This window comes from Macrotis lagotis, chromosome 3 (genome assembly GCF_037893015.1).
Source record: "Macrotis lagotis isolate mMagLag1 chromosome 3, bilby.v1.9.chrom.fasta, whole genome shotgun sequence".
Classification (NCBI taxonomy): domain Eukaryota; kingdom Metazoa; phylum Chordata; class Mammalia; order Peramelemorphia; family Peramelidae; genus Macrotis; species Macrotis lagotis.
This window is the reverse complement of record NC_133660.1, coordinates 184158836-184174712: the sequence shown is the minus strand read 5'-3', so window position 1 is coordinate 184174712 and position 15877 is coordinate 184158836. Positions and strand designations below refer to the sequence as shown.

Below are 15877 nucleotides of genomic sequence, written 5' to 3'. Positions count from 1 at the left end.
TATATATATATATATATATGAAGAAATGATTAAGAAAAAGAAGACTCTAGAATTAAGAAGTGTTGAGAAAGACTTCCTGTACAAGTTAAGATTTTAATTGGAAATTAAAGGTAACAAGGAAAGATAGTAGATGGATCCTGGGCCGTGGCAGTGGCGGCGGCGGCGGTGGCAGGAGCTCCTCCGGCGGTGGCTGGCCCAGCTGAAGAGGAGGCCAGGCAGGTGGCCGTCAGCGGTTCTCTCCGGGGCTCACGATGGACAGCCAGGGCAGGAAGGTGGTGGTGTGTGACAATGGCACCGGGTTTGTCAAATGTGGATATGCAGGCTCTAATTTTCCAGAACACATCTTTCCAGCTTTGGTTGGAATACCTATTATCATATCAACCACTAAAGTGGGAAATATTGAAATCAAGGATCTTATGGTTGGTATTGAAGCAAGTGAATTGCGGTCAATGTTAGAGGTTAACTATCCTATGGAAAATGGTATAGTTCGAAATTGGGATGATATGAAGCATCTATGGGACTATACATTTGGACCAGAAAAATTTAACATAGATACCAGAAATTGTAAAATCTTACTTATGGAGCCTCCTATAGACCCAACAAAAAATAGGGAGACGATTGTGGAGGTCATGTTTGAGACTTACCAGTTTTCTGGTGTATATGTAGCAATTCAAGCTGTTCTTACTTTGTATGCTCAAGGTTTATTGACTGGTTTTGTTGTGGACTCTGGTGATGGTGTAACTCATATATGTCCAGTATATGAAGGCTTTTCTCTTCCTCACCTTACCAGAAGACTGGATATTTCTGGGAGGGATATTACCAGGTACCTTATCAAGCTGCTTCTGCTTCGAGGATATGCCTTCAACCATTCTGCTGATTTTGAAACTGTTTGCATGATTAAAGAAAAACTGTCCTATGTGGGGTACAATATTGAACAGGAGCAGAAACTAGCCCTAGAAACCACCGTATTAGTTGAATCTTATAGGCTCCCAGATGGCCGAATTATTAAAGTTGGTGGAGAGAGGTTTGAAGCACCTGAAGCTTTATTTCAACCTCATTTGATCAATGTGGAAGAATTGGGTGTTGCTGAATTGCTTTTTAACACAATTCAGGCGGTGGATATTGACACCAGATCTGAATTTTATAAACACATTGTGCTTTCTGGAGGATCTACTATGTACACTAGGCTCCCATCTCATTTGGAACTTGAACTGAAACAACTTTACCTAGAATGAGTTTTAAAGGGAGATGTGGAAAAACTTTCGAAATTTAAGATCCGCATTGAGGATCCACCTCACCGAAAGCACATGGTGTTTCTGGGTGGTGCAGTTCTAGCAGACATCATGAAGGACAAAGACAACTTTTGGATGACCAGACAAGAATATCAGGAAAAGGGTGTTCGTATGTTGGAGAAACTTGGTGTGACTGTTCGATAAACTCAAAGCTTGTTCCCATCATATCTTTAAAGCTTCCCCCCCCTTTTTATTGCCAATCTTTGAACTCATTCAGCTACATGACATGGAAAAGGCCTCTCTGTGCTCTTTGTCTTGAAAGGTCAGGTTTTGTTCTGATTTCTCTGGGAAGCTGTTAAATATTGGTTAATGTGGCTAAATTTGACTTATTTAATTTGACCACTTCCCTACAAACAAAACATATGAGCTATGAGGCCTGTCTGTTGCATTGTTTCTTTTTTGTAGGCATTTGGATAATTCCTGTAGGTTTTTTATTTTCAGTTTACTGCTATAATGCTGCTAGCTTTTGTCTTTTAGCACACCAGGTGGTTTGCCTTTTTTTTGCATAAGAAAAACTTTTACAGCAGCTTTTATATCCCATTACTTTGTGGGGGGAGTTAACTTTTCACCCTTTGTAACCTTTCTTCCATAGTGTGGAGCTTTAAGCTATCTCTGCTACTACTATAAATACCTTAAAGCCTTCCACATTAATATCTTGAGGAAATAATCTGGTTGTGAATTAAGATGTTAAAGTTCTCCCCTTTCCCCCCTTCCTCTATGGGTTAATGGGGAGTGGGGGTGGAAATTGAATTGAGAAGTATTGTATTTTGATTTTTGAGGTGTATATCTTCCGTGAATATATAAGGTGAAATTTATTTACTTTTATTTTGTAGGTTTTCTATTTTAATTTTGGTATACATTTCCATATGATACAGAAAAAGCAAGGGTAGAGTAATATCTAATTCATATGGTTTAACCCTAGCTTTAAAAATATTTTTAAAAACCACCAAAACCATCTACATCTTGGGACTGGTTCTCTAGATTTTCTCAGTTGAGAGATGCTTTTAGTGATTCTAAGTTCAAAGAAAAGTATTACTTAAAAAAATTGAATTGTAAATTGATAATTTTTAAAACCTGCTTTTGTTTATAGTAATCTGCTGTTTGATAAACGCAAAAAGTCCGGCCATTGGGATAAAAACTCCCTCTTTGACAAAAACTGCTGGGATAATTGGAAGTTAGTATGGAAGAAACTTAGACTAGACCAACACCTCACACCCTTTACCAAGATAAGATCCAAATGGTTACAGGACATAGACATAAAAAAAACAATACTATAAGCAAATTAGAAGATCAAGGATTAGCCTACCTGTCAGATCTAGTGAAAGGGGAACAGTTTATGACTAAGGAAGAGTTGGAGAACATCACTAAAAACCAATTAGATGATTTTGATTACATTAAATGAAAAAGCTTTTGCACAGATAAAACCAATGTAATCAAAATCAAAAGAAAAGTAGTAAATTGGGAAACAATCTTTACAACTAATGATTCTGACAAAGGACTCATTTCTAAAATATAAAGAGAACTGAGTCATATTTTTAAAACAAAAAGCCATTCCCCAATTGACAAATGGTCAAAGGATATGCAAAGGCAATTTATAGATGAGGAGATCAAAGTAATCCATAGCCATATGAAAAAATGCTCTAAATCATTAATTGTTAGAGAAATGCAAAGTAAAGCTTCTCTGAGGTACCACCTCACACCTCTCAGATTGGCCAGTATGACCAGGAAGGATAATGATCATTGTTGGAAGGGATGTGGGAAATCTGGGACACTATTACACTATTGGTGGAACTGTGAACTCATCCAACCCTTCTGGAGAGCTATTTGGAACTATGCCCAAAGGGCAACAAAAATGTGCACATCCTTTGACCCAGCAATACCACTACTGGGTCTATACCCTGAAGAGATGAGGAAAAAGGCTAAAAATATTACTTGTACAAAAATATTTATAGCAGCCCTGTTTATGTTGGTAAAGAATTGGAAATCCAGTAAATGTCTTTCAATTGGGGAATGGCTTAGCAAATCGTGGTATATGTATGTCATGGAACACTATTGCTCTATTAGAAACCAGGAGGCACGGGATTTCAGGGAAACCTGGAAGGATTTGCATGTACTGATGCTGAATGAGATGAGCAGAACCAGAAAAACACTGTACACCCTAACAGCAACATGGGAGTGATGTTCAACCTTGAAGGACTTGCTCATTCCATCAGTGCAACAATTGGGAACAATTTTGGGCTGTCTGCAAAGGAGAGTGCCATCTGTATTCAGATAAGGAGCTGTGGGGTTTGAACAAAGTACAAGGACTATTCCCTTTAATTTGGAAAAAAAAATCAGATATCTTATTGTCTGATCTTGTTACCTCTGAGAATTCTGTTCTCTTTAAGGATATGCTTTCTCTCTCATCACACCCAAATTGGATCAAGGTACAACATGGAAACAAAGTAAAGACTGACGGAGTGCTATCTGTGGGGTGGGGGTGGGGGAGGGAAGCAAGATTGGGGGAAAACTGTAAAACTCAAATAATATCTTTAATAAAAATAAAAAAAAATATAAGAAAGAAAAGGAAAGATAGTAGAAAGAGAGGAGGAAGAAGATCATTCTGGTTATTGGATAAAGCCAGAAAAATTTCTCTGAGCTAAGAGAAAGTATCTTGTTTGGGAAAGGAAGATGAATTTGTAATATTGAGGAATATGTGGCAGGCAATTTGGTATTAGAAGAATAAAAAGATAGGGATCTAAGTTGTAAAGGAATTTCAATTCTAAAAATAAAAGTTTGTATTTAATTCTGGAGGTAATAAGGTTTCACTGGAGTTTATTGAGTAGGGAGGTGTTAGAATGGAGTCTGTGGTTTAGGAAAATCACTTTGGTAAAGGATGGATTAAAGTGGGAAGAGTCTTAAGGAAGGCAGACTCACTAGCAGACCCAAGAATAAAGAGATGAAGACCTAGAGAACATTGGCATTTGTGAGGATAGAAGACAAATTATTTAAAAGACATTATCTTTTTTAGATTTTTTTTTTTGCAAGGCAATGGGGTTAAGTGGCTTGCCCAAGGCCACACAGCTAGATAATTATTAAGTGTCTGAGGTCAGATTTAAACTCAGGTCCTCCTGACTCCAGGGCCCTGTTACCTAGCCACCCCAAACGATATTATTAAGGTAAGATTCACTTATTTGAAACATGTTGCATATGAGAGGGAGTTAAAGATAATAAGGAATAGAAGATGGCACTCAGATTGTGAGTTTAGGGAATTGCTAGGGTGGTTTACCTTATATAATAAATAATAGGAATGTCAAGAATGAGAGAAGGTGAATGAAAATGCATTCCATTTTGGATATACAAAGTTTAAGGTATCTATTGAGCATTCAATTCAAGATATCAGAAAAGCAGTTGGAGACACAAGATAGAAGATCAGCATAGAGATTAGAGCAAGATAAGTTTATTTGAAATTATTAACACAGAAATGATGATTAAATATATGAGAGTTCATATGATCACTAAATAAGTAGGAAAGAAAAAATAAACAAAGAAAAGAAGCAGGACCAAAAATGAAACTTGCCAGACACCTCTAGTAGGAGGGCGTGATTTGGGTAAGGATCCAGCAAAGGAATTTGAGTAATTGTTGGGTAGGTAGGAGGAAAACCAGGAAGTAGAAGTACTCTGAAAAATTAAAGAGGAGAGAATATCAAAGAAGATCACCAGGGTCAGTGACTGCAGATAGGTGAAAGGGAATCAGGATTAAGGAAAAGTTAGTCAATTTCATGATTAAGAGATTATTAGAAAATTTAGAGAGGAGAGTTTGAGTGAATGATGGGATCATATGTCATATTGTAAGAGTTTAAGAAAAGAGTGGGATAAAAGCAGAGGGACACATTGAAGATTACTTTTCAAGTTTTAAGAGCAGAAGCGAGATAGAATAAAAGTAAGGATAGAAGGGTTAAGTGATGATTTGGATAGCTGGGTAAAGGGAACAAGGCCATGTTTGCAAATAGTAGGAAAGAAGTTAGAAGATAGTGAAAATTTTAAAATAAGTGATAAAAAGAGAATTAAAGGAGGGCAATTTGGATGAAATGGGATAGATTGGAATTCTTTGGGCAAGAAGAGAGATTAGCCTTGGGGATGCAGTGCAATCTCCTCATGTTAGAAGTAAAGGGGGATAAAGTGGTAAATGATTCATGAGTGATATGAGATGCAGAAGAAGAAAGATGAAGGTCAACAAAGTAGCCTAATTTTTTTTTCTGTAAAACATGAGAAAAAAATGCTGATGTCAAAAAATGTAAAATCTCAGTTTTTAAGTAAAGGGAAAATAAAATGAAACCTAGGAGGATTGAAGAGGAATAAAAAAGGTTTGGAAGAATCAGAGTGTAGATTAGGATATTGAATTGATAAGGGATATACAGAATAATTTTCCAGCAAGAGCTCAGTAGACATTGTTTAACATAAATTTATAGTCGACTAAATTATAACAGTTCCATTATTTACTCCACTTTCATTACACATAAGTATAGAAGCCAAAGAAATGGTTAGTGGGAAGATTTTAAGGATTTATGCCTTTTATATTGAAGTCATGTTAGGAATAAATAGAATTGAGCATATTATTTGATACTTGATACAGGCTTATTTACCTACATGGCTGGAGCCAAGAATGTATTTGTCCTGAGGCTACAATTAGGAGTCCTCCATAATGTATCCTTTGACATAATTAGGAAAAACTGGTTAAGAGTGAAAAAAATAAAACATACTATAGGGGAGTGAATTGCAGTTAAAAAACTCTTAAAAACTAAATATTTTTGTTCAAGAAAAATGGCCAATTATGAATATAAATAAGAAGACAATAGACAAGTAAGGGGAAAAGGTAGTAAGAAGGCCCAAGTTGTCAAAGTATAGATTGAAAACATATCAGTGTTTGAATATAAGAAAATAAACAGAAAAACATGGTTGCTCTCATGCAAAGAGTTCAACAATCTAAGCATACAAACAAGTTTTAAAGTTTTTACATATAAACAAGTTTTTAATTGATTCAATTAAGAAGAGAGTCATGATGATATCCTTTGGAGTCCTAGAATTTAAATATTAATGTCACTCCTTATTTTTCTGAAAGATTTTCCTGCTTATAGATTAAATTTCAAGTGTAGAAAACAGCAGTGTTAGTGTAGCAATGATTTTGTTTTAAAGAGATGATTATCTTTGGACTCTCTAATAAAAATAATTTCATAATCACAATATTTTTACAACCTAAATACTCTCCATCCCCACCCTATCCCTATTTTATTAAAAAAACCCAACTCTTCTCAACAACATGACTATGTCCTTGAAACCTCTTTCTAATTACATTAATTTTGATTTGGAGTTTAGACATTGTCTCCAGAAATCCTCATTAGAATCCAAATGTGTCAACTCGATTGAAGCTACAGTATTCACAAGAACCTTCCTCTCCTCTTCTAATTAAGAACAGTTCTGACCTTTGCTTTAACCAGTCAATGATCTGATTACACTTAGTTAGCTGTTTTTAAAATAACTAGTATTTATGTTACATGTCAAGTATTGCATATTATTTTACATATATTATCTCATTTGATCTTCATATTACTTGTAGTGAAATGATGCTGCAATTGTCATCATTTCCAAGGTGAGGAAAATGGTGATTAGTTACCTAGATGTGGTCTTGGGCAAGCCACTTAACCCCACTACCTTGCAAAAAAAAATGTGGATTAGTATCAAAAATTGAATAGTCCAGGAATGAACAGAAGTAGTAGGGAAAGTCTGCTATGTAGTGTTCCCTCAAATCCCCTGATTTTGGGCTTGAATTCAAGTATTCTTGAATCAGTGTCAGCACTCTATCCACCATGAAACCTCACTCTGACTTTCACATCAGCAACCATTTGCCTCTGGATTGTTCAGACATATTCAGTCATTTTTTTCTGTAATGTAGATTAGTACTTTCGATATCTATTATCTTTCAGTTATCTTCACAAAGAAAGCATTAGTAATATGCTGAATTTAGCAGATCCAGAAGAACATTGTGCACTCTAACGACAACCTTAATGGACATGCTCATACCATCAGTGCAACAATCAGCTACAATAATGGGATATCTGCAATGGAGAAAATCATCTGTACCCCGAGAAAGAATTGTGGAGTTTGAACAAAGACCAGACTATTATCTTTAATTTAAAAAATTTTATCTTATTATGTAATTCTGCTATATCTCATATTATATGTTTCTTCTTTAAAGATATGATTTCTTTCTTCTCATCACATTCAACTTAGATCAATGAATACTTTGGGAAGGATGTAAAGACTAACAAACTGCCTTCTGTGTGGGGTGGAGGAAGGGAAACAAGATTGGGGAAAATATTGTAAAATTTAAAATAAATAAAAACCTTTATAAAATAAAAAAGAATGAATCTTTTGAAAAGTCTCTAAATCTATGACTTTAATTTTTAGATGTCAATGATTATCACTAAGGATGCCCATGGTTCTATGGAATGAGGGTTGTCTGTCCAGGAGTCACAAATATGATACATTTTGTTTTGATTTGAAATGGATGATATTACGCTGAAAACATTGAACCTGGAAATATTACAAGACTATTCAATGAAATAATATTCACTTTAAAGATATCAATACGACCAATCACAATGAACAGGAAAATTTTAGAGTACATGAACATTTTTCCCATTTTGGCTTATTGTCACTCTTTGAGTTAATATATTTTGGGTAACTGTTTCAGTTGAACAATTTTTCAGGACCCAGTAAACCACACTTATAAATAACTGAGTCAGAAAAAGCCATGGAAGTCCTGGCCCATACAGAAAGTTTTGGATTTTACTATAAAAATTTGAAATTTTATGGAGGCTGTTGGTGCCATAAAAACGGTTATTTAACTTGTAGTGATTCTAGAATTATCTCTGATCCTGTGCAGACCTCCATGGAGAAAAACTTCTAGTTTTTCTGTTCTCTCTATCAATCTCAAATTTTGGCATTATGAGCAGCCTTAGTTTATAAACTGACTTCATGTTTCTTCTTATAATTTGGATATCAACAAAACCTCTATTTCTGCCAGTAGAGCTTTTACCCTTGCCCTGATAATTTTCTTATAAATGATATATACAAAGTTTCCTGCCAGAAATATGACTGCACAGTACAGCACCACACGAACTCCTTTTCACAGATTTCACATCCTTACAGATGATGTCAGAGAAAATTTTGGTCCTGCTAACTACCCTGCAATGACTCAAAAAACAAACCAAAAAAAACCTTAAATTGATTATAAAGTTTGAAAGACACCTTTGAAAATTTAACTATAAGAGACTTTTGCAAGCATGTGGTAAGAAATTTCTCAATTGCCATAGGCGCTAAACATAATCCCCAGACACTTTTGCTCTTTTGGAAAGTATATGGGGGGATTTGCAATATTCCTGTGGATCCATTCTTACATCTCGACCAGTAAGAAAAAACGCCATTATTGAGAAAATGTAGCTTTCATTGTTTCCTTAGGGGTTGCATGGCATATAGGCTGTCTCTCAACTCTTGAGAATAAATCTTATATTGAAAGTTATTGAAAGGATTACTTCAGGATCTTAATGTCTTTAGATACAGAAGTATCAACCAACTGAATCATTTGTTACAAAAGGGTTCAGAATGGATTAGCTATTCAGAACAAACCAACAATTTGAAATGGAAGGTCTGTCTTGATAGAATTAGGTTTGAAGAATTTGGTTAAGCTCATTCATGATGAATTAGCTTTGGTGAATGTAACTTCCAACCTCCCCATGCTCTTCTGGCAATATGTGTTACCAGTGCTGATTTCAGCTATGGTCAAAGTTTTGGCAGAACCATTAGCATTTCTACGCATAAAAATATGCCAGTCAGGAAAAAAAAATCATTAAATTAATTTTTAAAATGCTTAAAGAATTTTTTAAAAGTCAATAGATATTATTGCTAAAAACTATCAAAATTTTGACAATCAGTCCAAAACCTTAGCAACAAAGGGAGTCTTTTTATTGGTTTGTTTTTGTTCTTATTTTTGAGTATTTTTTGTAATTTAGACTGCTGGAAAAGAAAGTTTGATTAGGGAAGTGAACAGCTGGTTAAATTTGGGTTTTTCAGCTAGTGCCTGAGAATAGAATTAGAATTTCTGAACCAGTTCTTTAAATATAGAAACAATGTGTTTTTGGTCAGGAATGAAGTACATGTAACGAAGGTTAAGAAGCAGATGTTACCCTGGAATCTCTCATATCTAAGCAAAGTGTTGCTAAATAACTTTAAATCTGTGTACATAAATATATGTATGTGTATATATGTGCATATGGAAATTTATACATATGTTCTTAACATCTTTATATCATTCATTCATTGTTAATCCTAATATGCCTAAATGGGACCAGCATTTTTTATAACTAAGTACTTAGTTACCATATATATATATATATATATATATATATATATGTATATCCCACAAAGTAAATCTGAAAAACCATATACAAATGATATGCATCCATATAAACGATATGCAAGCAAACTATATTTGAGAAGGAATATTAGTAACTTTGTATGAATTTATGGTTAAAAAAGTTAAATATGGCAGCAATTGCCATGGTATGCTGTGTACAACTAGAGAATAATGCTCAATTTTTCCCGCACATTGTCCTGCTAGAGTTAGTTTTTTCACCCAGGGGGAAAAACAGCAAAAAGCATGACATCAGACTCTAAAGTATTCTGCAGTAAAACTTAACAAATAGCTGATTACTGTGATGATTCAGTCATAATCTTCGATCATATCTAAATTAGCTGCTATGAGTCCTCAAGTTCTATCCCTTTCTTCTGGTTATAGACTTCACTTGTAATTTTGTAAACATGCAAAGAAACACAAAACAATGTGAGATTAGAAAGGAAAATAGCTCCTCAAAACCTGGAACAAGTATCATCAGAATTCTTGGAATAACCTTTAATTTTTGTGTAGGTACAGGATGAGTGATATCCCCCTCCCTCATACCTTCATTCTTCTTCAGGAAAAGTGTAAATAGATAGAAGAATTTAGAAAGAAAGACCTAATGAGACATTTAAGGATAGATAGTAGAAGAAAAGGAAACAAGGTTTGAATTCGAGGTGTAGAACTAAAAGGAAAAGACTATTAGGTTGGAGTGAAGATTTGATTAAAAGAAATTACCAAAAGTGGGAGCAAGAGACAGCTATGTTGCACAGGGGTTAGAGCACCAGCCTGGAGTCAGGAGGACCTGAGTTCAAATCCAGCCTCAGACATTTAATAATTCCCTAGCTGGACCAGTCACTTAACCCCTTTGCTTTAAAGAAAAAAAAGTGGGAGCAAGCAGAAAGTAAAAACTAGGTAGTTTGTAGGAAAAAATAAATAATGTCATTTTAGAAATGAGGGGGAAAAACAGCTAAGAGGATGGAACCATGAACATATGGATATTTCAGTTTTACACTTAAATGCTAAAGTTCTTCAAAGTTATAACATGTCCAGTTAAAAAAATTGTTACTGAAATTGTACATAGTCTTTTGTAGTTATTAATTTAAGTGGATTACTAATGAAAACTTTAATTGAAGTGCATTATAAAATATATCATTTAAAAAAAAGCAAAAAAATGCCCAATATGGGTTGGATACTGTTAAATGAATCTAGTACGCTCTTTTTCAAAATTAGTGGAATTTTGAATTCATTTTTATGTATATTTTGGATGGAAAAATTGAATTCATATCATTTTAAATTTGAGAGTACCTGAAATGTCATCTTGTCAACCCCCTCATTAAATAGATGAATTTAAGATTCAAGGAGAGAAAATGACTTGCTTTATGCATCTGCTGTGTTATTATATAAATCAGTTACTTTTCCAGGAGTAATATTGCCCCAGAAACTTGCTATAACACATCTTTCACTGTTTTTCACTCAAAAAAGTTATTAAGTGAATAGGGTATATTCACAGTTACAAAGAGGGTTCACCAGGCTGTGAAGTGCATTTGTTCACTGGTTTTGCTGTAGTGAGAACAATTTTCAGAGTCCTACCATGTGTGAGATGGGCCAGTGACTACATCAAAGAAACTGTGAAAAGGAGTATAAAAAAGAGAAATGTGAACTAAATATTTCAACACAGACCTTGTCTTTTTATGATTTCTTTTTTTTTCTAGAAATGTTATAGTAGATGGAACACAATCCATCTTTCAAGTTCTATTTTCTTTAAAATACATGAAAAAGTTAAAAAAATTAAAAAAAGATTTCCTATTAAGATTATCAGTATTTGTAAAAGAATATAAAATCTGTTTGATTGAAACTATATATAAGTATATATTTATATATGTATATACATATACATAATATGGGTACATTTAATTGAAATTTAAAATGAAGATAAAAATTTATATCATTCTCTACTGTTTGCTTCAAATATGAGTGGGCCAACAAATTTTAAGTTCTATTAAAATTAAACCTTATTTCTCTTTTATAATTGTTTTAGATCTAATATAACTTTGAGTATTAAAAGCCTTTCCTGAATTTGATGGTTTCATTTACTGATGAAAGTAGAATAAGAAAGTACTTTCTTGGCAACAGAGGGTGGAAAAGAATCTAAAAATCTGTGTTTGTAATCACAAGATTTGAATTTGAATCATAATTATCTCACTTGCTGTGTGACTCTGGGCAGATAGCTTATCTTTGATTACACTCTATGCTTTGCTTCTCTAAAATATGGATACAATAATAACAAATATCTACTTCACATAAATATCATAAGGAATATAGTTTACATAAGACTGTCAAGAACCTTACAAAAAACAAAGTTACATAAATGTTCACTATAATTTCATTTGTTTATGATCTATCACAATTTTGAAATTATGAATTTTTTAAAAAAATCTATTTTGCTCACACTCATACATGTATGAAAGCTCCTTGAAGCCAGAGAATATTTTCACTTTGTCAGACTATTGCAAATCTATCCAAGTACTCTTCACAAAGTAGTTATGTGATGCATCCATGTTGATTAATCATTAATGAAAATGACCTATCCTCTATAATCAAAAGGATATTTGCTCTCTGTTCATCAGAAATATATGTGTCTGTGTGTGTGTTTGTATGTGTGTTTGTTTATGTATGTATGAATGTATCTAGGCTCTGTATTAACATTGCTCCAAATTAAAATTTTTACATTGGTGCATGTCCAGGGTCTATTTTTATACTAAAGAGGTACTAAGTACAGGAATGGGAATATCCTACCTGATGACAGATGTCTGATGTAAACTGTCTTATTTTATTTTACATTTTTCTTTCTCAAGTGAAAGTTAAAAAAGAAAGAAAAATCCTTATAAATAACATAGATAACTGAGAAGAAAAAGAAGAGTAAAAAACTATATTATTCATGGCTAAAAATATTTGTTTCATTCTACTCATTAAGACTATCACTTCTCTATCAGGAAGTAAATAGCGTGGTTCATCATTAAAACTCTAAAGTTTCAGTTGGTCATTGCATTGATTAGAGTTCTTAAGTCTTTAAGAGATTTAATTTTTTTTTTTATAAAGACAAAATATATTCTCACATATGGCTCTATTTCAGTGAATTTGTTATTCCCTCATTGCAATCCTTGTAAATAGCTGTTACTAATGTTACCATAAATGTTACCAAGTATTTTTGTTTCTTTTCCATGTTTTCACAAACATATTGAAAAGGAATTTAAAGTCTGTGTTTTTTTCTAGGTATTTTGGAGATTTAATGAGTATTAGGAAGAAAAATTCTCATTTTCTGATCACTCATTTCCACAAAATCTCTGATTCAAGTGTCTGTCACATCATCATTGGAAATATTTAGTGGTTATTTTCATTGAATGTCTTTACACTGCTTGACATTTAGGACACTTGCAATTTGGATTAATTAGAAATTATAATTATTTATTCTACATTTACACTTTTCCAAGTTGTTGACTATCTTCATCATCTTTGTATCCCCCACATGTTTTCCCTGGGGCAGGGAAAAAGAATTTGACTATTTCTCAAAATTATAAATGCAGATTTATTTTCATATCGAAGTTCCCTAATTTTTTTTCAAGAAAAGCAAACACATTATTCTTGGAGGGACCAAAGTCCTTCTTTACTTTAGATTTGATGCAAAGCATATAAACTTCTGTAATTCTTTTAAACAAAGCTATTTTCTAGTTTGAAATAAAGAAAATTTTGAGTTTTCTTTTAAGTATTAGAAACCTAAATCACAAAATTAGTTATTAACAGTAAATAAACATATATAGTAAAATAGATACTGAATCCAAATGCTATGCTGTAAACAGGAAAACTATGCTGGGACTGATAGCTTAAGCAAGGAAGAATGCCCTTCATATTCCTTCTGGAATATTTTAAATTTATTCTTTGATTGAGTAGATGAGCATGGTTGTGACAGTTCCTCTATAGCTTCTCTTACCCTCCATTCAACCTTTTCTATGTTTATATATTCTTTTCCTTCCTCTTAACCCCCCCTGCAAGTGAGTGGCTAAGTTTGTCTGACCTTGGCAAAGTGAAGAGGAAATGAAGAGAAATATTTCAGTTCACTTTGCTTTACAATCTGAATCAAGGCTGTGCATACTCTATTCCGTACGCCATTGAGAATGCAGCCATCAGTGTAGAAATGAGAATCACTGAGGCTAGAACTGTTCCCAGAGTAATTATTAGTTCATTTTGATGGGGCTAAAACTTTTTAATTCTGAAAAAGTAATTTATTTTAAAACAGAAAAGTATTCACTTAAACATGTTGGAACGAAAACAACTTAAATAAAAACAACTCAAGAAAGAACCTCTTCTCTATTAGGTCCTATTATTCTCAACGAAATTTGTTTCAGAAAAAAACAAAAAATGGACTCATCAAAGAAAAAGCAAAGCAAAACAAACAAACAAAAATATAGTCTAAGGAATATGAAAATAAGGATGCAGAGCTCTATATTATCTGTGTTTAATAGAGTCATTACAAAGTTCCACATATTGCCAAAGTAAGTGCTTATTGACATTTCCAACTGGATGAAGTTACACAGTATTCTATCAGCTGAAAAATAGCAAGTTATTCTCAGTGATGGGAAAAATTATGACACATTATCTTCATTGTGTGGTGCTTGGAGAGGAAGGTGATTTATTTGGGCTGTACTATGAGGAGAACATTTGTGAATGTAAATAGGTCTCTTTAAGATGTTTTTTTTATGTGGGAATATTAAGTTCCCATTTGCACAGTAAATGGGGAGGCAGATGGTCAAAGAAAAATATTTTGTCAAGGCTATAACATAAACTACCATCATTGTAGGGAACCAGCTTTTTCATATTTGGAAAGAAGGAGTGAGAAATAAATAAAAATAAAACATGTTCTTTGAAATACTATTGCCTTTGAATCTTTGAATATTATTTTATTTCAATAAGTAAAGTGGCTGTCTTTAAAACTAAATAAAAATAAAACTAAAAAGATTTTGAAATAAAGAATAATATATGTGTGTTAGATAAATAGATAGATAGATAGATAGATATATGCATATATATGAGAGATAGAGATTCCAATATCCATATGACCCTCAAAAGGGAAAGGCTAAGTCAGCTACCACAATTAAATAGTAGGAAGGTATATCAATTTAGCTAGAGAGAGTTCAGAGGAAAACAATTACTATGGTTATTAATTCTGAAACCATAATTATGGCCTTATGTGAAGGAACTAGTAGATATTTGAATTGGGAAAGAAAATATTTAGAGTAATGTGGGTAAACAGCATGATAGATATTGTCAAAAAATTGAAGAGTTGGCACTGAGGGGTGAACTCACAGGAATTTAACTGGGCAAGAAGATATTTGGACTTTTGAAGGGAAAGAGGATGATGGATAACTTCAAGTAACAGAAAAGATGGCACTGGGAAGAGAGGATAGACTACTTCATCTGAATGGACAGAAATTAAAACAGTTACTTTAATATAGGGGTAAGGCTATGAGATACCTTTAATGTAAATACAAATAAACATCCTTCAAGCTAGACTTCAAAAAATAGGGAAAAACTATCTTGATAGGTGGGATACTTTTTTCTATGATGATTATGTTACCAAACATTTAAGATGATGTGGAGGAGATACCTAAATAAGTACTGACCATCAAGGTTCTATCCAACTCTTAAGATTTTGTAATTTTGATACTATTTCCCTGGTTCATTTTTCTCCTCTTTGCTGTAAAAGTAGAAAGCCTACCTTGTTCTTTTTTTAATGATTCCTCTTCTCCACATGCTTTTCTTTGACAATTTAAAGATTTCTTTTGCAACGTTTTACTCATTTCATAATTTTAAAACTTTCTCCATTGCTTTGACTTCTTTCTAGAGTTCTAATTTCACAGTTTCAGGCACATGTTGACCACTTTATTTCAGGCATCTATTCCTTGGACTGTTTAAGTAAATCTAATGTAACTCCTTGCCTTCATTCTTTTCTTTCTCTGAATCTTCCTTCATACAACTGCTAAAATATTCTCTCTAAGCCAATGTCTGATTATACTCCATCCTTGAGCATTTTCTAGTATTTGACATTATCAAACATATCTTTATGCTATAATACTCACTTCACTTTGACTTC

The 15877-nt window shown here is 33.2% G+C and overlaps 1 protein-coding gene across 1 annotated transcript; it reads left to right on the top strand.

Annotated features, from left to right (window-relative positions):
• The first annotated feature begins 240 nt into the window (after positions 1 to 240).
• On the top strand, positions 241 to 1473 carry LOC141516354 (actin-related protein 2-like). Its single transcript, XM_074227481.1, has one exon. The coding sequence runs from the start codon at positions 252 to 254 to the stop codon at positions 1233 to 1235; it is 984 nt and encodes a 327-aa protein (XP_074083582.1). The 5' UTR covers positions 241 to 251; the 3' UTR covers positions 1236 to 1473.
• Positions 1474 to 15877: the final 14404 nt, after the last annotated feature.

What these genes read in the sequence shown, in the direction of transcription:
- LOC141516354 (XM_074227481.1), top strand. Translation starts at nt 252, where the DNA reads ATGGACAGCCAGGGCAGGAAGGTGGTGGTGTGTGACAATGGCACCGGG.